The sequence below is a fragment of the Pleurodeles waltl genome, chromosome 6 (assembly GCF_031143425.1).
Source record: "Pleurodeles waltl isolate 20211129_DDA chromosome 6, aPleWal1.hap1.20221129, whole genome shotgun sequence".
Lineage (NCBI taxonomy): Eukaryota > Metazoa > Chordata > Amphibia > Caudata > Salamandridae > Pleurodeles > Pleurodeles waltl.
In genome coordinates this window covers 1,662,540,409-1,662,562,329 of record NC_090445.1, presented here as the reverse complement: position 1 = coordinate 1,662,562,329, position 21,921 = coordinate 1,662,540,409, and the positions used below count along the sequence as shown (strand labels likewise).

General features: G+C 44.7%; 1 protein-coding gene across 4 annotated transcripts in view; it reads right to left on the bottom strand.

The window, feature by feature from the left end:
* The window catches only part of CARD9 (caspase recruitment domain family member 9), a 138,203-nt gene that overhangs the window by 35,829 nt on the left and 80,453 nt on the right, over nt 1-21,921 (bottom strand). For all 4 annotated transcript variants that reach the window (XM_069241611.1, XM_069241610.1, XM_069241612.1 and 1 more), the window contains 2 exons: nt 18,216-18,395; nt 15,381-15,533 (listed from right to left, as the gene is read on the bottom strand). In XM_069241611.1, the coding sequence (XP_069097712.1) occupies nt 15,381-15,533; nt 18,216-18,395 (333 nt within the window). The remainder of the gene's footprint in view (nt 1-15,380; nt 15,534-18,215; nt 18,396-21,921) is intronic.

The window sequence follows — 21,921 nt, the reverse complement described above, 5'->3', positions numbered from 1 at the left end:
ACTATGAGAGGTACATCTTAAACCAATCATGACAGCAAGCTGGTGAAACGATTGATGAATTTGTTGAGTCTTGATGTACTTTTCAAACGCTGTAATTTCTGTGATTCTAATGATGAAGAAGCCATGCGCCTCAAGGTCAGCGATGGCTGCCTTTCAGAGTCCTTCAGAGGACGCATGTGGAGAGAGCCACTCAGTCTAGAAAAAATACTAATGGCTGAAAGGGCAGAAGAATGGGCAGATCGACAAGCTGCTGACATGGAAGCAGGAACAGCACATAATGAATCAGCATTGATCATGAAAAGCAAGCAAAAGCACAAAAATAGATGCACATGAGTCGACTTCTCAGAAGAACAAAAAGTTATGCTTCCTATGTGGGTTTTCATTTCCCCGTGAAGGTAAATGTCCAGCCATAGGACAGACATGCAAAAGCTGCAGGAAAGCGAACCATTTCGCAATGGGCTGCAAAGCAAAAGAGAAACCAAATGCATAACAGCGAAAAGAGAAAATGGACACAAGAAAGTTCCAGAAGCATTCTCGCCACACCCACAAGGCCAAAATGCAACATCAGTTACAACAAGTAGAAACCACGCACAGTTGATCATCAGCAAATTCATCATATAAAAGCTCTTTAACGTCATTATCAAGCATTAGCGAAGAAGGCGGATGTGCTTTGATAATATCCACTAAGGAACTACATGCACATGTAGCATTTGCTGCTTCCAAAGAAGATCAAAAGTAAAAAAAGAATCACCAAACAAAGCGACACAATTCATTTGGGCGCTGTACCAAAATTACATTAAATGGGAATGGTCACCCCATAACCTTCATGATAGACAGAGGCACGTCGATTAACATCATGCCAGTAGAAAAATTCAATAGCCTATCTCCTGTGCCACACCTTATCCAGTCAAGCACAAAGGTATACACATGGGCTACTTCAAAACCGTTACAGAGTCAAGGGACATTTACAGCAACCTTGCGACATAAAACAATGTCAGTGCAAGCATCAATTCATGTCCTTCAGGGAACTTCATCTAGTGCAGTGGTTCCCAACCTTTTGACTTCTGTGGACCCCCATTTTATCAATACTGGAGCCCAGGGACCCCCACTGAATCATTATTGGAACAAGGGGACCCCCACTGAGTCATTACTGATAGTTGGGACCTAATATTATTACATTTTTTAAGCAGTCGCGGACCCCCTGAGGAGGCTTCGCAGACCCCAAGGGGTCCCCGGCCCACAGGTTGGGAACCACCGATCTAGTGCATGCCTACTTAGCTTTGCCACTGCAGCTGACATGGGTCTAATATCTCTCAATTACAACATCCATGATCAGGTTGAAATTATGAGTCAATTCCCATTGTTGTTTCATGGCTTAGGAAAACACGAGATAATGAAAATGCAATTTCATTTTAATAAGGACATTCGCCCTGTTGCCCAATGGCACCGCAGAGTCGCTTTTCATTTGCAAGCAGCCATTGAGAAAGAACTAGAAACAATGTTGAAGCATGACATAATTGAACGCTCCACCGGTCCTACGCCATGGGGTTCACCCAAAGTTATGGTGCCAAAAAAGGACAGTGGAGGTGCAGTGTGCATTTGCATTGATATGCACCAGGATAACAAAGCAATCGAGAGAGAGAGAGACATCCTGGTCACCACATAGCGGCCATGATAAGCAGCTAAAACCTTCTCCCATCTTGACTGGAACAAAGGATATCATCAACTCGAACTGGAAGAGAACTGTAGGTACATTACTACTTTTTTGACTCGTGTTGGTTGTTTAGATATAAAAGACTGAGTTCTGGAATATATTTGGCTATGGAGATATTTCAGGATTTTATACACCGAGTTATTCAAGCATTCCTTCAATTACAGTAATTACATACTGGTATTTGGGGCAACACAAAAGGAACATGAAAGTGCTCTTACACAAATGTACAAATTACTTGCTGATGCAGGTCTCACTCTGAATGCAAAGTGTGTGTTTCACAAAACCAGACTGAAATTGTTTGGGCATATATTCTCTGATAGGGGAATGCCTCCTGACCCAGATAAGGTGCAAGCACTGTCATATACCTACCCCCCACAGGAAGTAACCATGCTAAGGCTCAAGGTACATTTTGTGACTTTGCTACAGTGAGTGTCCCATTGAGAGACTACACAAAGCAGAATGTTCCATTTCAGTGGGCTCCTGAACGCTGTCACAGTTTCAAAGAGATAAAATATGCAACTGAACTGGCTTATACTGACCCCAAATTACATACTGAGATCACAGTAGATGTGTCACGACCTACTCGTTGTCTGTGTCTGTGGCCCACTGGAAATGTGGCGAGGTCTTTGGCTACCAGAAAGAGTCGCCCCTACTTGGGCCAAGGCAGAACCTATAAGAACACAGTGCTGCTGACAGAGGGAACGCCAAGGCAGTCCGTGCCCTCCAGAAGGAGTCCCCGAGGGGAAAAAAACTAAAAGGGGGAAAAACCTCAAATACGAACTCCTGGAACAAAAACAAAAAGGTAAAAGTAAATCTGAACAAATGGCAAAAATGATAAAGAAAAAAGCTGGAACAGGCTCAGAAATCACATATCTGACGCAAAGAACAGGAGCGAAGATCACCACCCAAAGGAAGTGTTGCAGTGCAAAGAGAACAGGAATCACGCACCTTATACACCCAAAGAACAAGAAGTGACCGGCAGGAAGTAAAACACACCATATTGGATCGGGAACATAACATGGAATTTCACAGTAAAGTCACCATGTTAAGTAAGGTTCCAAAGGCATGCAGGGAGAAGGAAGGCATGCTGGGAAAGAGAAAAGAATCATGGACATGAGAGAAAGGCATAAAGTCAGGAAGAAACAGGGAAAACAGAAAAGAAGAAAGCAAAAGAAACAGAGGGTAAGTGGGGGGAAAATGGAGATTGGGGAGAGGCAAGAGACTAGCAGGGGCGCATCGCACCATTACTGTAGCGAGGCCCCATGCCCAATTTGGGGTCTCGATAAAGATATGAAATTCCAGGGGCGCAGCGCGTCCTACCGCCTCACACCGCGGCACACGGCGCAACAAGATGTGAGCCCGGTGCAAACAGGGCAATCCTTGCTCAACACAACGGACATCTGAATGCCTAGAGACACAATGTGGCTTATGCCAGTAGAAGCCTGTCTGAAACAGAATGTGCCTACTCTCAGCTGGAGATGGGGAGTCTGGCTATGGTGTGGGCCTCTGAACATTTTCATGTGTTTTTATATGCGAAATGTTTCACTATCATCACAGACGACCAGGCGTTGCTCACTATCTTTGGAAACCCGAAAGCCAAGATGCATCCTCGTATGGAAAGTTGGGGGTTGCGACTACAAGAGTATGACTGTGATTGTACAGAAGACGGAGAAAGACAAGAACCCTGCAGATTACTTTTTACGAGTGCTGCTACATCACCACAGCTCAACATCCAAAGCGGCTGAAGAGTATATCAACTTCATTGTGAGATCCAGCACGCCAGCTATTCTATCCAGTGAATGGATTATTGCTGCTACCAAAGTACATAAAGACATGCTCATACTTAAAGACTTCATTACAGCGCAATCTTGGAAGGCAAGTATTCAACCTTTTGCTGACAATGGTAAAGTCCTATTCAAAAATGTGCAGGATGAGTTATCAATCACTCGAGAGGGTATCATATTGAGAGGCTCAAACATTGCCATACCTGAGAGCCCTTGACAGCAAGTCATTGAGCTAGCCCATGAAGGGCATTGTGGCATTGTAGCCACAAAAAGAGCCCTAAGAGACCGGGTGTTGTTCCCTCGACTCAATGAACCAATTGAGAAAGAGCTAAAAGCATGCTACCTTTGCAACTGTTTATCTCCAAAGATGACGCATCATTCATTGACAAAGTCTGACCTTTCTGCGCATGCCTGGAAGAGAATTGCAGTTGATTTCTTTGGGCCTATACAAAATAGACATCATTTCATGGTATCCATTGACGAATACTCACGTTTTCCTCTGGTGGAAAACTTATCCTCGACAATCCATGATAAATTCATCAAGCCACTTGATGACATCTTTGTAGAGTGGGGCTTCCCCGCTATTCCTAAATCTGACAATGGCACGTCTATCAATAGCAAAGAATTCAAGGAGTTTCTTGTTCGACTCAGTGTCAAGTATCAAAAGAGCACACCTCTCTGACTACAAGCCAATGATGTTGTTTAACAATTTATGGGCACCCTTAAGAGGGTAATTCAACGAACGTTGATGGAGGTAATCTAGTTAAACCAAACCCTGTGCCCAGCCCATTATGCCAATCAATCAACTCCTCACTCCACAAATGGTGAGAGTCCTGCCACCTTGCTATTTGGGAGAGCCATCGCAACCAAAACGACCACAATTGGACTGGAATGAGGAGGACTGGAATGGAGTGGGTGGATTGGTTTGAGTGGGGTGGCTTGGATTGGGTGGATTTGATTGTGTAGGGTGGATTAGATTTGTGTGGGATGGGATAGGTTAAGGTGGTCTGGAGTGGGGAGGACTCGATATTAGTGGGTGGATTAAGGTGAATTAGACTGGTGCAAGAAGAATTGGAGTGGGGTGGACTGAACTGAGGTGGGGTGGTTTGGTGTGGACTGGGGTAGAGTGGGGTGGATTGAAGTAGAGTGGAGTGGAGTAGATTGGAGTAGAGTAGAGTGGATGGATTGGAGTAGAGTGAGGTGGACTGGAGTAGAGTTGGCAGCATTGGATCAAGAGTGTGGTGGACTGGAGTAGAGTGGGGTGAGATGGATTGGAATTGGGTGCAGTGGATTGGGGTGGATTGAAATGAGGTGGTGTGGACTAGATAGGGTGGATTGGAGTAAGTAGGGTTGATTGGATTGGAGTAGGGTGGATTATATTGGGGTGGGTTTGATTGGGGTGGGGTGGGCTTGGTTGGGGTGTGGTAAAGCAGATTAGAGTGAGGTGGAATGCACTGATGTGGAGTGGATTGCAATGGTGTGGAGTGACATGGATTGAGTTGAGTGAATGGGATTGGAGTGGTGTGGCTCAGAATGGAGTAGGGTGGAGAAGAATGGAGTCAGGTGGATTGGATTTGGGTGGGGTGGTTTGGATGGGTGGACTGGATGGGGTGGATTGGAGTGGTGTGGATTAGTGTGGGATGGATTGGAATGAACTGGGATTAACTGGATTGGAGTGGGGTGGATTAGATTGGTGTGGAGTGAGGAGGGTTGGTGTGGAATGGGGTAGACTAAGGTGTACTGGATTGGTCTGAGTGGATTAAGGTGATTGGAATAGGGTGGGATGGACTTGGGTTAGATAGGATTGGGGTGGGCTGGATAGGAGTGGGGTGCGTTGGATTGAAATGGGTTGGTTTAGAATGTAATAGTTCGGAGTAGGATGGGTTGGATTGAAGTGGGGTGGGTTGAACTGCAGTAGAGTGGGTTGGACTTGAGTGGGTTGAACTGTGATGAATTGGAGTGAGGTAAATTGGAGTGGGGTAGATTGGGGTGGATTGAATTGGTCTGGATTGTGGTGCATTGGATTCGTGTAGGGTGGATTTTGGTGGATTGGAGTGGGGTGAATTGGAATCGAGTGGGGTGAATTGGGTGGACTTTAATTGGGGTGAGGTGGACTGGACTGGAGCCTGGAGTAAGGCAGACTGGAGTACTGAAGTGGGGCAGATTGTTTTTGACTGGAGTGGTGCAGATTGGTTTGTATTGGAATGGGGAAGATTGTTTTGGATTGGGGTGGGGCTGGTTATTTTTAATTGGAGTGGGGCAGACTGGAGTGCAGCACATTGCTTTGGACTGGAATTGGCAGATTGTTTTGGATTGGGAGGGGCAGATTAGAGTGGAACAGATTGTTTTGGAATGGAGTGGTGCAGACTGGAGTGGGGTGGATTGGTGTGGGGCAGATTTTAGTGGGGAGGATTGTGGTGAGGTGGACTAGAGTGGAGTGAGTGGGTGGATTAGATAAGAGTAGTGGGGACTGGAGTGGGGCAGATTGTTTTGGATTGCTGTACTGGAGTGAGGCAGACTGTTTTGCATTGAAGGGGCAGATTGTAGTGGGTTGGGGGCTTGGAGTGTGTTGGATTGGGATGGAGTGGGGTGGAATGGTTTGGAGTGTGGTAGTCTGGAGTGGGGCAGATTGTACTCGAGTCGGGCAGATGGTTCTGGATTGGAGTGGTGCAGATTGACGTGGGGCACATTGTTTTGGGTTGGAGTGGGCAGATTGTTTTGGATAGGGGTAGATTCGAGTGGGGCAGATTGTTTTGGATTGGAGTGGGGCAGAATATTCTGGACTGAGTTGGGGCAGACTGGGTTGGGCTGGAATGGGGCAGATTGTTTTGGATTGCAGTATTGATTAGAGTTGGGCAGTTTTTTGGGATTGGATTGGGGCACATTTGAATAGGGTGGGTTGGGAGGACTGGAATGTGGTGGATCGAAATGGATTGGGGTTGGAATGGGGCAGATTGGAATGGGGTGGACTGGGACATACTGTACAATTATGTGTTAAAGTATAATTTCGAAAAATAAGAAAGAAACAATGTTTAGATGTTTAGAACAAGATAACAGGCATCTTTTGAGAACAGCGCCGAAGAGCAAAAACAAAACATGAGTGTAAAGTGAGAAAAGAAGCAAAAATATATTTTTTTAAACTACAGAAAATACAACTTTTCAGTTTTGCTTTTCCTGCTGGGCACATTTTTGCCTGTCATGCACCTTCAGTTTGCAGAGCATTAGAAGTTAAAAAAATAAAACATGTGCAAAGTGTGAAAAGAAGGCTTGGCAAAAAAAAAAAAAAAAAGTTAGCTATGGAAAATAAAACTTTGGCATTTTGATATTCTACTGGGCATGTACTTGCTACTCACGTGCCTTCTGTTTGCAGGGCACTAGAATTTAAAGGAAGAAAACAGAATCTCAATCACGGGGAGAGCAGCAGACGGGCAAGAATCAAGTTGAATCAATCAGTGGTTCATCCCTGCTCGACAGACAGGAAGGGAAATAATGATATGGCCTCCAGTGACGAATTACGAGGCTGTAATGAAGAGTGCCACACAAGCCAACAAATGGTAAGCCACTGGCAGACTCCAAGCCCTCTCTTAACTACAACAGTGTTTCGCTAGTGATACGCATATGCTAACGCACACTGTCGCAGGACGACCCTAAAAATGACAACAGAATGAAGTGATGCAAGCAAAAAATGTGCTGTACTACTAAACACAATTTGCCTTTTCTTGCTGCATAATTTAGTCAACTCTGCCAAGTAATTTGGCCATCTCCTGCAGCATAATTCCAGTGTGCCTGCCCCCAGGACGTACAGAAATAAAATAATATATTTGTTAGACTCGCTTGTTTTCACTTGAATGTATTCTTTCAAAGGTCGATAGGTCAGGATTCAGCCTGTGAACTACTGAAGAGCAGTGGTATACTTTGCATAGAATCTGTAAGGAAAATAATGTTCCAGCAAAATCTTTTTCTAGGACAACTTGAAAATACTGATGGTCGCCCATTATCTTTGAGAGACTGCGGAAGAGGTCTTAAGACAATCAAGCTGTAAACCGGAAGCTCTTGAGAAAGGCATTGAGGCTCTCTGTTTGCTGTAATGTGTAGGGCAAGTCTTAGTTCCTGCTCGACGGACGATGCCGCCTGATGCCTTGTTTAGACACAGGAGGGTTGTGTGTGAGTGGGAATTTACCACATCCGAGCGTGGAGGAGGTAAAAAATGACCACTGAACAGCTGTGGGGGAGAGGATGTGGTGTAACGGACGGAAATGCAGACTTTGGAATTGAGGAACCAGGTTCATGTCTTGGTGTCGCCTAAACATTAGATATTATGGGCGTGTTACATACCCTCCCCATATCTAAGAAAACAAGCATTTGCAATGCAATGGGTCTCGCGTTTGCTCGAGTAAGAGCTATTTGCATTGTAAACTCCTAACTGGACATTTCTTGCCACATAAATTGAAAATAAAAAGTAAAACAGAGGTTTGCTCGCAGTCAAATGTATTATTGGCAAAAATCCAATTATCCATGTAACAGGGTCGATGTCATTCAAAGCTATCGACTACTGCCCAGTGAGATCATGCTACGTAGGAAATAAATCGAAAAAAGTGGTCCAGAAACCACATGGAAAACATGGGGCTTCGTATGTTTTCAGTAGTTGGTCGGTGCGCTCGAGAAGGGCTAAACACCAGAAAAGGCATGACATATGCATGCCTTCCACTAATGAAATCAAGCAAATTTTAAAAGGCAAACCCACAAACTAACCAAACACATGGGCGTACGATGGGCGTAGTTACAAGCCCAGAGAGAGATTTCAACAGGGGCCAGAGCACTTTCCGCGCTCCACCAAGCCCAGGAACCAACCAAACTCATGGGCGTGCGGTGGGCGTAGTTAAAAGCCCACAAAGAGATTACAACAAGGGCCAGAGCGCTTGTGCGCGCTCGACCCTAAAATAGAACGTCCTTGTGTAAAGTACTTGGCGTAGAGCGCTCCAGTACATCTGGGTCGAGTTCGCGCTATACTAAAAAAAAACTGCAAAATAAATAAACCACTGTGCCTTCCGCTTAAAATACCGGAGAAGCTCTGCAAAGGAAAAGTGAACGTCATTTTAGAGACACACCGTTTTGGAATGCGGAAACCAGACTCGGGAGACAGTTTAAATGAGATTGTGATGACAGTGCACCGTTGGGCAACCCCATGCACATTTGGAATGAGATAAAGAAATTTATTTGAGTCAAAATTCCGGATGAGTTTTGGCAAAGACATTACAGGTGATAGATCTGTTGAAAGGACAGACGTTTCGGAATAAGTGATTATTAACGTCACGGACAGGAAGCCGGCCAAGGGAGCACCGTGGGAGCCCTTAGGGGCCGAGTGAGTCTGACAACGACGCAGGAAGGTTTTGAAGGCACGTAGAAAGGAGCGAAACATGGAGGGAGGTACAAATTAACCCCTTAAAGAGAATTAGTTTATTGCAGAATCCCAGCACACCAGGTGCACTTACGGTGAGGCGCAGCACTTTTCCAAGAGACGGCAGCAGTGTGAACAACGATGGTACAAACAGGGCACGTGGGCACTGCACGTGACGTAACCAGCAAGAAGAGAAAAACGTATGAATTCCCACGTTTGGTAACTGGCGAGATGCTAATCGCATCACAACCGCCACTGATGCAGCACAAACTGGCCCCTGCTGACACATTTGAGACTGGGGGACTTTTACCTGCACTGTAATGTGGTCGCACCTGGCAACGCAATGAATATTTAGAGTCCGGAGGCTTAAACAACAGCAACACCTAACTTTATTTTTCCTGACTTGGTCTGAAGTCTCCTACTTCGGCAAGTCGGAATAGGTAACTTGGGACCAGTAGTTAGGTGTCTGGACAGACTGATGGGCAGGAAGGCAAGCAGACATCACACAAAGCCAGGCAGACAGACAGGCAGAGGAGACATAGAGGGAGCCGTAGACCGAAAGACAGACGGACGGGCAGACAGGGAGCCAACCAGACAGACGGGCAGAACTGGTTATGTAAAGTTAAATTTAATGTATTCATATATGCTGTACATTTTTAAATATGCCTCAAAGGAAAAGATCATGGCACATTTCCCGCGGTTTTTGGAATACTAGAATGGAACTAAAATTGTCGACTGAATGATCTTCACATTGTGTTCTACATGCCAAAAGGTCATTTTTGAACACCTAGCGCGTACTCAACTTGCAAGCTAAGATTTGTTGGTTATTACGGACCCCCATTTTCCGAACTTCTGCCGGCAGGAGACCGTCACTATCGTGACTCGCGGAAGCCTCGAACAGGCTCCCAAGTTACAGTAATTAACGAGCGGTAAATTGTACGGCAGGCTTGCGTGTACCCCTGATTACAAACATCCCGAAAGAAATCCACACGGAGTAAGATGGAACCTCACAGGAGGCAACAGTATGACGACACGGGCAAAGCAAAGGTCAGAAATAATGAGGCGGACGAGGAAGCGGGGTGTGTCTATAATGAAAACACACGAGCTGACTGATGGCCCATTCTCCAGCACTCAGGAAGGCTGCAACCCCCCAGGGTTGTCCCCACATCTGCTGGGGTTTTCAGAGTGGGGTTGCATTTATCAACGTTACGCGGAGGTGGCAATTAGTGTGTCTTGATTTGATCCTAGGCAAATCTTTGTTTCCATCACACATCTGAATTACAGCAAAATTGTGCTCAATGTTTGCTTTCGTACCGCTGATATAACCTGAAACATTTGTATAATTAATTTATGAGTATTTCAATGTTACTGTGTTTAGGAAAGAAGAGACATCCTGAAGCATTTGCTTTCACACTCCCTGGACCCCTGCAAGATTGCCACGTAGTTCGCTTTACAATGAGAGAAAGTAAACACCAATCTCCCTGTTAAGAGAATAAACAGCCATTTGCCAGAAGATATTGCCTGGCATTTGACCTCTGTCTCTAAAGCACAGCAAATGTTATCAGATAAAAAGAAGCACTGTCAAAGCTAATAGGACTTGCCTATCCCAAAGCTATTGACTTTGGGAATGTGTTTTTGCCGTATTGTACATCAGTGTGGCTGCCATGCGGCATGTTTAAACGTTAGTGGTGTGGAGTGTCGTACAGTGAAGTCGGGAAGTAGAGTGTTGTAGAGTGGAGTAGGGGAGTAAAGTTGCGGGGAGTAAAGTTGCGTGGAGGAGAGTAGGTTTCAATGGTTCAGTGGCAGAGTGTGTTGTGGCGTGGAGTGGCATGGGGTGGAGTGGGTGGAGTGTCTGAGGTAGTTGGGTGGATTGGAGTAGAGTGGGGGGGGTGGATTGGAGTAGAGTGGGGGGACTGGATTGGAGAAGAGTGGGGTTGATTGAATAGGGTGGATATGAATGGGGTGGACTGAAATGGAGTGAGGTGGACTGGAGTGGGGTGATTGGATTGGGCTGAAGTGATAGGACTAGGGTGGGGTAGATTGGGGCGGGGTGGATTGGAGGGGTTTTGAATGGGGTGAATTGGAGAAGGGTGGATTAGACTGGACTGGAGTGGGGAGGACTAGAGTCGACTGGAGTGGGATGGATTGTATTTATTTGATTGGAGTGGGGTGGACTGGAGTGGGGTGGATTTGGCTGGAGTGGACTGGAATTGAGTGGATGGACTAGAGTGGGTTTTGTGGATTGGATGGTGTAGAGTGGGGTGGAGTGAGGTGGGGTAGATTGGAATGGGGTTGAATGGATTGAATTGGGGTGGGGTAGACTGGAGTGGGGTGGACTGGAGTGGAGCGGATTGGGGTGGGGTGGTTTGGAGTGGAGTGGATTGGGCTGGAGTGTAGTGGACTGGAGTGGGGTGGATGGGACTCAAGTGGGGTAGAATTGAGTGGGTTGTAATGGATTGGGGCAGATTGGATTGATTGGGGTGGATTGATTAGGTTAGACTTGGTTAGGGTCCCGTGGGGTGGGGTGGGTGGATTGTAGTGGAATGGATTTTGTTGGAGTGGATTGGAGTGGACTGGATATGAGTAAGGTGGATTGTGGTAGATTGGAAAGGGTGGGAAGGACTGGCTGAATTGGATTACAGTGGGGGTTTGGAGTGGGGTTGATTGGATTTGGGTGGATTAGATTGGTGTGGGCTGGATTGGAGTGGGGTAGATTGGTTTGGTGTGGGGTGGATTGGATTGGATTGGGGTGGGTTGGATTAAGGTGGTCTGGAGTGGGGTGGATTGGACAGGAGAGGGGTGCATTAAGATGGGTTGTACTGGATTGGAGTGGGGTGGGTTAAGGTGAATTGGACTGGAGTGGATTGTATTGGTGTCTGGTAGACTGAACTGGGGTGGTGTGGATTGGATCGGGGTAGAGTGAAGTGGGCTGGGGTAGAGTGAAGTGATGTGGATTGGAGTAGAGTGGGGTGAATTAGGATAGAGTGGGTCAGACTGGAGTAGGGCAGATTGCTTTGAATTGGGACTGGGGCAGATTGATTTTGATTGAAGTGGGGCAGATTGTTTTGGATTGAAGTGGGGCATATTGATTTTGATTGCAGTGTGGCAGATTGTTTTGGATTGGAATGGGGAAGATTGTTTTGGATCCGAGTGGGGCAGATTAGAATGGGGCAGATTGTTTTGGATTGGAGTGGGGCATATTGTTTGGATTGGCGCGGAGCAGGTTGGAGTGGGGCCGATTGTTTTGGATTGGAGTGGGGCAGAATATTTTGTTTTTGGGTTGGCTGATTGTTGTGAAATGGAGTGGGGTAGATTGTTTTGGATTGCTGTATTGGAGTGAGGCAGATTGTTTTCGAATGAAGGGGAAGATTGGAATGGGCGGGAGTAATGGAGAGTGGTGGATTGGGATGGAGTGTGGCTGATTGGAGTGTGTCGGATTGAACTGGAGTGTGTCAGAATGGACTGGAGTGTGGCTGATTGGAGTGGGGCAGATTATTTTGTAGTGGAGCAGATTGTTTTGGGTTGAAGTAGGGCAGACTGTTTTGGATTAGAGTGGGGCAGGTTGGTGTGGGGCAGATTGTTTTGGATTGGAGTGGGGCAGATTGTTTTAGATTCGTTTGGGGCAGATTTTTGTGGATTGGAGTAGGGCAGATGGTTTTGGAATGCTGTATTGGAGTAGGGCAGTTTCATTAGGTTTGGAGTGGGGCAGATTGGAGTGGATTGGAGTGGGGCAGATTGGAGTGGGGTGGTTTGGGAGGATTTGAGTGTGTGGACTGGAGTGGATTGAGATGAGTGGTTTGGATTGGAGTGGGGCAGATTGGATTGGAGTGGGGTGGATTAGGGCGTACTGCACGATTATGTGTTAAAGTATAATTTCGAAAATTACACATAGGAAAGAAACAATGTTGCTTTGCAATATTTAGAACAAGACAGTAGTCATATTTTGAGAACAACTCCCACAAGCAAAAAGAACACATGAGGACAAAGTGTGAAAAGAAGACTTGGCAAAATAAAAAAAAGTTAACTATAGAAAATACATCTTTTCAGTTTTTTTTGTCCAGCTGGGCATGTACTTTGCTAGTCACGCACCTTCTGTTTGCAAGGCACTAGAAGTTAAAAATAAGAAAATAGTATCTCAATCGCGTTGGGGGCAGCGAACTGCACTGATTAGGTTGAATGAATCAGTGATTTATCCCTGCTCCATGGACGGAAATGATGATATCCGAGGCTGTAAAGAAAAGTGCCACACAAACCAACCAATGGTAAGCCACGGGCAGGCTCCAAGCCCTTTCCTAACTACAACAGCATCTCGCTAGCAATACACATGCGCTAGCGCATGCTATTGCAGGCTCGACCCTAAAAAAAAAAGGCATCTTTATTTCTCATTCACCTTCTGAACTTCAACATGATTATGTTGGGGTTGCTGCAGTCCCTAGCACCCCCACTTCCAGCACCTATGCTTGCGTGCAAGTCAGTACAATCAGACATGAAGCATTTATATGAAAACCACATCTTAGAAAGTCTTTTTCCTGCCCTGTGGCTTTTCATTCCAGAGGAAACCGTGACTCGATCGTATAATTGTCAGAAAGGCTTGGCCTGCAGTGTATCTTGCACCGGTTGGCTCTTAATCTGCAGAGTTTGATTCCAATCACAGCCTAGGTGGGACAAGCAGTTCTGGTTCATTCATCCATTCCAGGCCGTCATTATCACACTTCTGATAAATGCAGTGAAAGTTAAAGTGATGATGATTGGCTGTGTGTGAGATGAAGGCTGTGAAAGTTAAAGAGATGAGGACTGACTCTCTGCAGTGGGTTTTGTGTTCACAGGAGATTAAAGCCACCCTACTCTCGGATGAGGTGCCTCAGCAGCAGGAGCCCATGAGCCATACTTTGCGTAACTAGCGCCATGGCATGCAAGGAGGAAGAGGTGAAGGAGAGGAGGAGGAATGTGGAAGAGAGAGCAGGACCTTTCTTGTCTGTCCTTTGAACAATGGACGTGTTTACCAAGCCACTCCCATGACTGTTCCCACAACCAGCTCAATTACAGCACACTCTGGTATCCCAACAGAGTGTTTCCTTCTCCCTGACTGGTTGTGGGCCAGTGAGTACAAGATGTGACTAAAACAATAGAAGCTTAGCACTCATCTTGATAAGGAGTATTTCAGCATAATAAGAATTAAATGTTAAAGTAGAATCTAAGAAAGTATAAACTTTCATTATAATATTTGTCAAGGTTTTGCTTATCAAAATAATTTGGCTTCCATTATTATGCATTTTGTCACGCAAAACAATAAAACATTCTATTGAAAAATAATACTGACAAATATCATCCTTCATTTATATACGTATTTCACCATACTTCAATTAAGCAACTGATTATCTTGTAGAATGTGCTGCTTCAACAGGGAAAGCCTTCACTTCAATAAATAGTCCCTGACAAATGCTGAAAACAATGCACCTCATCTGCTGCCAAGGATCCACTTCCAAGGAGGTGGAACAATACATCCAATAGTCAAAACCATCACAGTGAGAAAGAAATACTCCTCTAGATTGATGCAAGATGTGACTGGCAACCTCTCAAAGCAAGTGTAAAAGGGGTTGGACCACACAAGCTAGAGGCAGAAATGCAATTTAGGTAGTTAATTAATACATCTGTAGATGTATTCTACAGATATTTCTCTGTGTATTATTTACAAGATGTCTAGCAGACAACTAGAGCTGTTGATCCAGACCTAAAAATACATCAGGGTGATAGTTAGAAGTTGCGTGAGCAGCAGAGGATTCCAGAGTGTGTTTAACAGGAACTGTGTTGTCACAATTGTAGTTCTTTTGAAAGTTGAAGATGGGCTCCAGGGTGTGTTTTTAGCAGGAACCGTGTTTTTGCAGTTGTAGTTCTTTTGAAAGTTGAAGAAGGGCTAAAGGCAATCTACAGTGGTGACCCAATAAACTAACCGAAGAGCAGATTTATGCCAGTTCATGGGTGTGGTGGTGATGACAGTGTTAAAGAAAAATTAGCTGTCCATTACTACTTAAGTGTTAATGGTTGAGGTGGGGGTGAGTGTGCCTGGAGTGTACAGTTGGGGTATTTATATTGGAAATCTGGCATCTTGGTTGCCCGTTGCTGAAAATTATATTTTCCAGAAAGCAGAACATTTCTATTTCCTTTTGCGACCTTGAAATTTGCTTTGACGTTAAAAGAGAACTTGGAGAAGGGAAGAATAGGTGGTGATAGCACGTGAGCTCTGTAGGGTGAACACCTCCCTTCAGGTCTTTTCTTTGCAGTCCTGGACTTCTGTGGGCATTCTAGTGGTTTGTGTCTTGTCTTGCTTCTACTGAACTAACTAGAAGAAGACACCAGAAATAAATGAGTTTTAGGTAAAACATTCAACACTGGAGTAAGTGCCTGCAATGTGCTGAAAAGAGGTGGTCACCCTAGAGCTCCATGGTGCACACCAGAAGCACCCAAAGTATGTTTAACTGCTTACCTTGTCACGAAGATCCTCTGCCTGACGAAGGTCCTTCCTCAAGTTGTAAATGTTGTTTACCAGGTCCTGGTGCTCCTGCAGCGCCTGCCTGCGGTCGTCTTCTAGAGTCTGGATGTACAGCCGGTTCTTTGCCGCTTTTCCATCTTTGGAGATCTATTAAAAAATGACAACCACATTATATGGGGGTGCACTACACATCAGTAATTCCCACGTGAAATCTCTGAAAGTGTGAAGATGTAACATTTTGCTGATGACTTCAATCTGTATAGGTGGCTCTTGGAGGCAGCTTACCATATCAGAAGGTATCTAATATTTTTATTACTGTACCTCTAATCGTCCAATGCTAGATAGTTACTGTTTGGCATATATGGCTACAGATAACTTTTATAGATTTAACATTTGATTAGAATTTTCCAATGTGATCAGAGAAGCTTTTATAGATTTGGTCCCTGCCAAACTAGGGTTTAAAGAGATCTGGTATGAGCTATGGTTTTGTTTGCTAAGTTTTAAATCTATTCAGAACTATTCAGAGGTGGATGCACAATGGTTAACTGCTATCAATACCACCCGACTGATATCTCTGCCGCATTCATCTGGTTCTATAATACATGATGTGACATATCCATTTCTGTAAAATGTAAGAAATAAAAATGTAAGCACTTTCAAATAGAAAAATGAAAACTTTTAAAGGCCACACCTGTCTGCGTTCTCGCTCAGAAAAGTAAAGGGCAATACAACACTGAACTAGCACACAACTATTAAAAAAGGTCTAGATGAGTAACATGACTCATTGTCAAAGTGAAATACACTCGATTTGTTGTCTAGAATGCAGATAATTGGAGATATAAGGAAAAAAACAGCACTACAAATACACAATATCACAAATTACATCAATCTTTAAAATAACTTAACATAACTTTAACATAACTGGCCCTAGATTTGCAGGATAAGCTAACACAAGTAAAGCAGTATTTAATTTGTGCCTGTTGTTTCTGGTGCGGAGCACCAGCACTTATTTTGGAGGGCCGGCGCTTAGTCTTCTGCCTCAAGCATTTGCTGAGAGCAAAAGACACATATGGGAAAGAGGGAGGAAGGGAAAAACGAAAAAGCGTCACAAAGGGTGAAAATAGAAAGCTGCTAGAGTGAGCTGAAGGGGCAGGGAGTGTCTGTAAATGGATTAAAGAGGCCGGAGATGGCTTTATGATTACGCCGCCTCAGTATTCCATGTTCAAACATTTAATTGCAGCAGGCGAGTGCTTAAGAGGAGGGCTTCGGGCACCAGCACCTTTTTATTTACAAATTAAGCACTGAAGTAAAGTCTTCATAAGTGGCAGGAGGACAAACAGTAACACCCACAAATAATCCCAACAGAGGGATCTCAATTCTTACATATATATATATTAAGTTATGTTAATGTGGCAGAATGTTTGCATGAGTAAATGTACTGCTCATGTGAAACGTTTTTTGCTATTTCTGCTCCACAACAGAAATACATTTTCCATAGGGAACTAATTCTTATACTACACTACCACCAATTCTGTGTTGGCTTTCCTGCTCATTCCCATCTTGGATACGGATTTACTTCCTTAACAGGGTCATACTGACAAAGAGAATGGCTTGCAAACCTTAGGAATGTTGGCACCTCCACTGAAGACAATGAAGTGACTCAAGGATTATAAAGGCTGGTATAAGCTTTCTGCTCCAACATTCCATTGTCTGTCCTTTTCTCCCTTTTTATTTTAGAACATTCTACCCTTAGTGGACGGAATGCTCTAGTCGCCTTATAGTCCTTCTGGCTTTGGCGTTGCCAGTTGTTAAAGGCCCTCTCCCTTGTTATAGGCCCTCTTCTGAGGCTCGGGCTCATAACTCGGGTTCAAGCCTTTACAACTGGTATAGCCCTCGGAATTGGGCTAAAAGACTATATTAGAACATTGGAATGTTAGGAGCTTCCTCAAAGACAATGAAGTGGCTCAGGGTTAATAATGACCTGCACAGGCTTCCTGCTCCAACATTCCAATGTTTGTCTTTCTGTTTCACCCTCTTTAAATTTAGAACATTCTATCCTCAGTGGGTGGATGTTCTCATAGCCCTTCTAACTCTGGCTTTACCGGTTGTTAAAGGCCCTCTCCCTTGTTATAAGTCCTCAGACCCTATAGGTGAAAATACATTCTCTAATTAACTCAACATAAAGTTGAACATCTGCTATGGTAGGTAAGGCATTCATTGCAGTCATTTGTTACCTTTTCAAATGTCAAAAAAGAGAATTAGAAGTTAAGAGCAACTTTCTTGACTTGGTCCATTTCCTTACTTGTTGCAAAAACCAAGGCATATTCCAGGTCTGTGCGCAAATAAATATAGCCATGTTTCAAGGTTACAGTAGTTCACAGTCGGGTATATTGAGAGGCATGCATCACAGTTTTTTCACCATGTCATGGGGGCCATAATCAGCCAGTCTTTTGTTTTTAGCAGCTAGCATGCTGCCATAACTATAGGTACATATTTAAAAAGGAAATGTGTAACGACTGATCCCGGCACATTGAGGTCAAAATCCAAATGTGGGTAACTTAGGGCACGTTTGACGAGTCTGGCCACTTCCTCCCAACTCCTTACAAGCAGCCTCTCTATGGTACTCTGCTTTGCATTTTCCTAGCTGTTACCAATAAGAGTTTCCCTCTGAGGTCAACTCAACTCATAAAATGGTTCTTACCAGAGTTGACAAAATGGTTGACAATTACATTCCATGTAGAGTACATATACCTTGGCAATGTAGCCAAGGGAGCCTGAGTCATCGTTTATGAACTGCCCCAGTTGATGTGGTCTGCCCTGGCCTCTTACCTGGAGTGCAGTCTCCAGCTCTTGAAGTTTAGCTTTGAGTAGGTCTTTCTCTCGCTGCAGCTCGTAGATGACGTCTTGGCTCGGTCTCTGCTGCATGGCGTGCTTTAGTTTCATGGTGTGCTTCCTCTCCACGTTGCAGTCATCCTCAGCCTTCATAAGCTTGTGTTTTAGTCTGTCTATCTGTGGGAAAGGGCTGGAAGCGTTATTTTTTTTGTGGGGTGAGTTTGTGCAATAGCTGCAAAACTGTCAACCTAAAGTAACCATATACGGCTGTGTCACAAGGGCACATCTTTTCCAGTCTTTGACTTTCCTTTTACAAACTTCTTTTTAAGATGCATCACCCTTATCAGTTTAATCGAATCACAACTACACCTCCCATAATGCCCAGCACCGGTAACAGAGTGGTCTAGTAATGCTAATTCACTCATTGGCACCCTGCAAAAAGTTAATCATTGAAAGTAAAGGAAAATGGACCACCTCCATTGTTCCCGCAACTGACCATCTGCTGAAGAAAAAGACCACAGTTTCCATCAATAATGCCAACAAATGACCCCATGTCATGCACAACATCTTTGGCTAGTCCTGGCTTTTGTAATCAGGATTAACCATGCTGGCATATGCAGTTCAACTTGTAAAATTGTTCGTGTTCACAAATCCCTTCAGGCAAAGTGCTGTTGGCAGTTGGGGCTTGAAGGGAGGGCTTGAGGGGGAACGGCAATCAAATAATACTAAAGAAAAAAAAAAAAAAGAAGAAAATTACCTTCCTCGCCGTCTTCGCTGTGACGCTCCGCTCCTTGGTCCTCACTGCGGGCACTGTCTCCCAGCCTGCCCTGTGACCAATCCCAACGTTGTTTTCATGCTGCTGGCAGCATGAAAGCAGAGTTAGGATTGGACGGAGCGCCCAGCAAGGGCACTCCGAGGCACAGTGGGAGCCTCTACCTGCTGTCTCCAACCGGGTTGGAGAGAGCCCAGTGCACATGCGTGTTTGGCCGACACGAGGCAACCGGCTAAAAGCACATGCGCACTGAGGGGGAGTGCACTCTGTCCCTGTCACACCCCATGGCCCTGCCCCTTTTACAATAAAACGATAAGAAACATAGTTTATTATCGTTTTATTGTAAAGGTTTTGCAGCTGCTGCTAACAGGGGCGATTCTCCTCCGCCATAGCGGAGGAGTCACTGCTGGCTGTTGGCTAAAATCTAGGAATGGCACAAAGTGACACACGTAGTAATTCCTAATAATTATCACTCTCGTCTAGCACACTGAATCGTTCGTCTCTAGGAGTTGATAGCAGGACCTCTTACCCAACTCATTTGTGCACAAAAGCCCTTAGCAGTTATGCCAGCCACTGCATCGCGTTTTATATTTATTTAATCAGAGGGTTACCAGCTGACTCCATGTCAGTAGGAAGCATCTTTTTTTAGAGGACCTGGAATGCAGTGATTTTGGATGTTGAAAGCCCAAAACTGGAAACAAAATATCACAGCAACTAACCTGGAAGAGTATGTATTCAACATAGGCGCCACTGGGGCCTGCTCGCCAGTAGTGTGCATCATTTGTGGTGCTAACCATAACCAGGAACTTTGTAGTGAAGTGGTCAATGGTAAACAAAGATGATATACTCCTTTCATTTCTACACCGTATTCAACGGTTTAGAAGCCTGCTTCATAATTGATCCTTTTGCTGGACTGGAACGGGTAACTTGATGATAGTGTTGTAAATACTAGTTACTCACATCTTCGGTATAGGTAAATCCTCACCAGGAGCAGTAGCAACATAATGTGCAACTACTGGCTTCAGCCACAAACAGACCCCCACAATACTCATCTTAGGATCAAAGAGGGTCTTATATGCAAAGAAGCATCACTACATCACAAAGGTGCAAAGTGCAGCCTCAGACCGAGATAAACCACACACAGAGTAGAGTCTACCCCCCTCCTTCAGAAGGAGGAACCAAACTAGGGAGCACAGGACAGACATGCATGCAGACATCTTACGCTGAGCAGGCCTAGAGCCGCCTTCCCATGGAATAAGAAACATCACTGAATAGAAGGTCAGAGCTGCGAGAACATTCAAGCACTAGTAAAATCCACAGTACACAACAACCAAGAACTGAACACCAGATAACACACCTCACACACAAAACACATACACACTCACAAAACCATCCAATATCAGAGCACCACAACTATAAAGATCAGACCAGCAAATATCAAATGTAACACACACACAATCAGAGTACCATACGAATAAAGTGTAGACCGGAACACTAAATATAACACACAAACAAGACCAACATTTAACAGAGCACCACATGTGAACAAGCAATGGCAAGGCCAATTGGCCTCGCCTATGCAAAAGCTATTGGCTTTGCTCTGTGTTTTAGCCATGCTATACACCAGCCTGGGGCTGTTTGTCATGGCTAAAAGTTAGTGGTGTAGAGGAGAGTGGCATGACCTGTCGTAGAGTGGAATGGTGAAGAGTGAAGTAGAGTGTTGTAGAGTGGAGTGGCAGAGAGTATCGTGTATTGGAGAGGCATAGTGTGGAGTTGTGTGGACTGGCATACTCAGGAGTTTGCAGAGGATAGTGGCATAGAGTGCAGTGGAACTGAATTCAGCAGCGTTGGCATAGAGTGCAGTGGAACTGAATTCAGCGGCATAGAATACAGCATCGTAGAACATATATGTTAGTGGGCACTCCCAAACTCATCACCTGTCCACCCTAGAAAGGGTGTACTCCAGCCATTAGCTGGAGTCACTCTCCTCAGGATCAGGAGAACCAATCAAACCAACATTTAGCGTGAATGTGGGGGAATGGCTTTCTTCTTGGGGAACATTATTTGCCCTCAGAGAGAAAAAAATGTATCTGTCTACATAGGGGGTTTAAATCCTCTTTGGAGCCTCTCAGCTATGAAGAAGGGGCCTGCAGGAAGAGTCGCATGACATTCCCACTAGTAACTACGGAAACCTGTGCCTGACGCAGCTTTCCAAGCGCAGCACTTCGTAGGTTGTTCTATAGAAACAAGTGGTAGATCTGCACCTGCACATAGACTTGAATCTACGGTTGCAAATTTCCTGCTTTCTTGTAGATGAGCATAGAAGTATCTAAATTAAAGTAATGTATAAACCCCCAAAACGTTTCAGATATTACATTTGATCTCCAAATCTAAGACAGAAAACATTTCTGAAGATTACTGTCATATGTGGAGGTTGACACCCAAAGAAAAAGTTTTATTTTTAAACATGATATTGTAGACCAGCTCACTAAATGAAGGAATAATGACCAACATGTGAGTCTAGTATTGCATTGAAAAATGTACACATTTGCTGCTATTGCAAAGCTCTCAAAATCAGGCATGGGAGTTGCCTTCTGTGGTCAACTGATGGCCAATGAGTTTGTTTAAAAATGGAACACTGGTTTGCCTAAACCAAAATGCATTGGCTGGTGGGCTCAGACTGCTTCATACATTAGCAAGAGATCAATCGCTGGTTGTTTCTTAATAGCCTCATCAAGTAAGAAGTTGTGGCAAAAACAATGAGCTCAGGTTCAGGAACCGGGGGCAGCGCTATCATTGAGGTGAAAGAGAGTCACGCCCAACACAAACTAAAAGACCAACGTCCCACGGTCGCTTCTTACAGCTTATGCTTTGCAAACCTTGAGTTTCAATGTTGGGCTAGACAGTACTCTTCCTCTCGGGCCTCTTTCA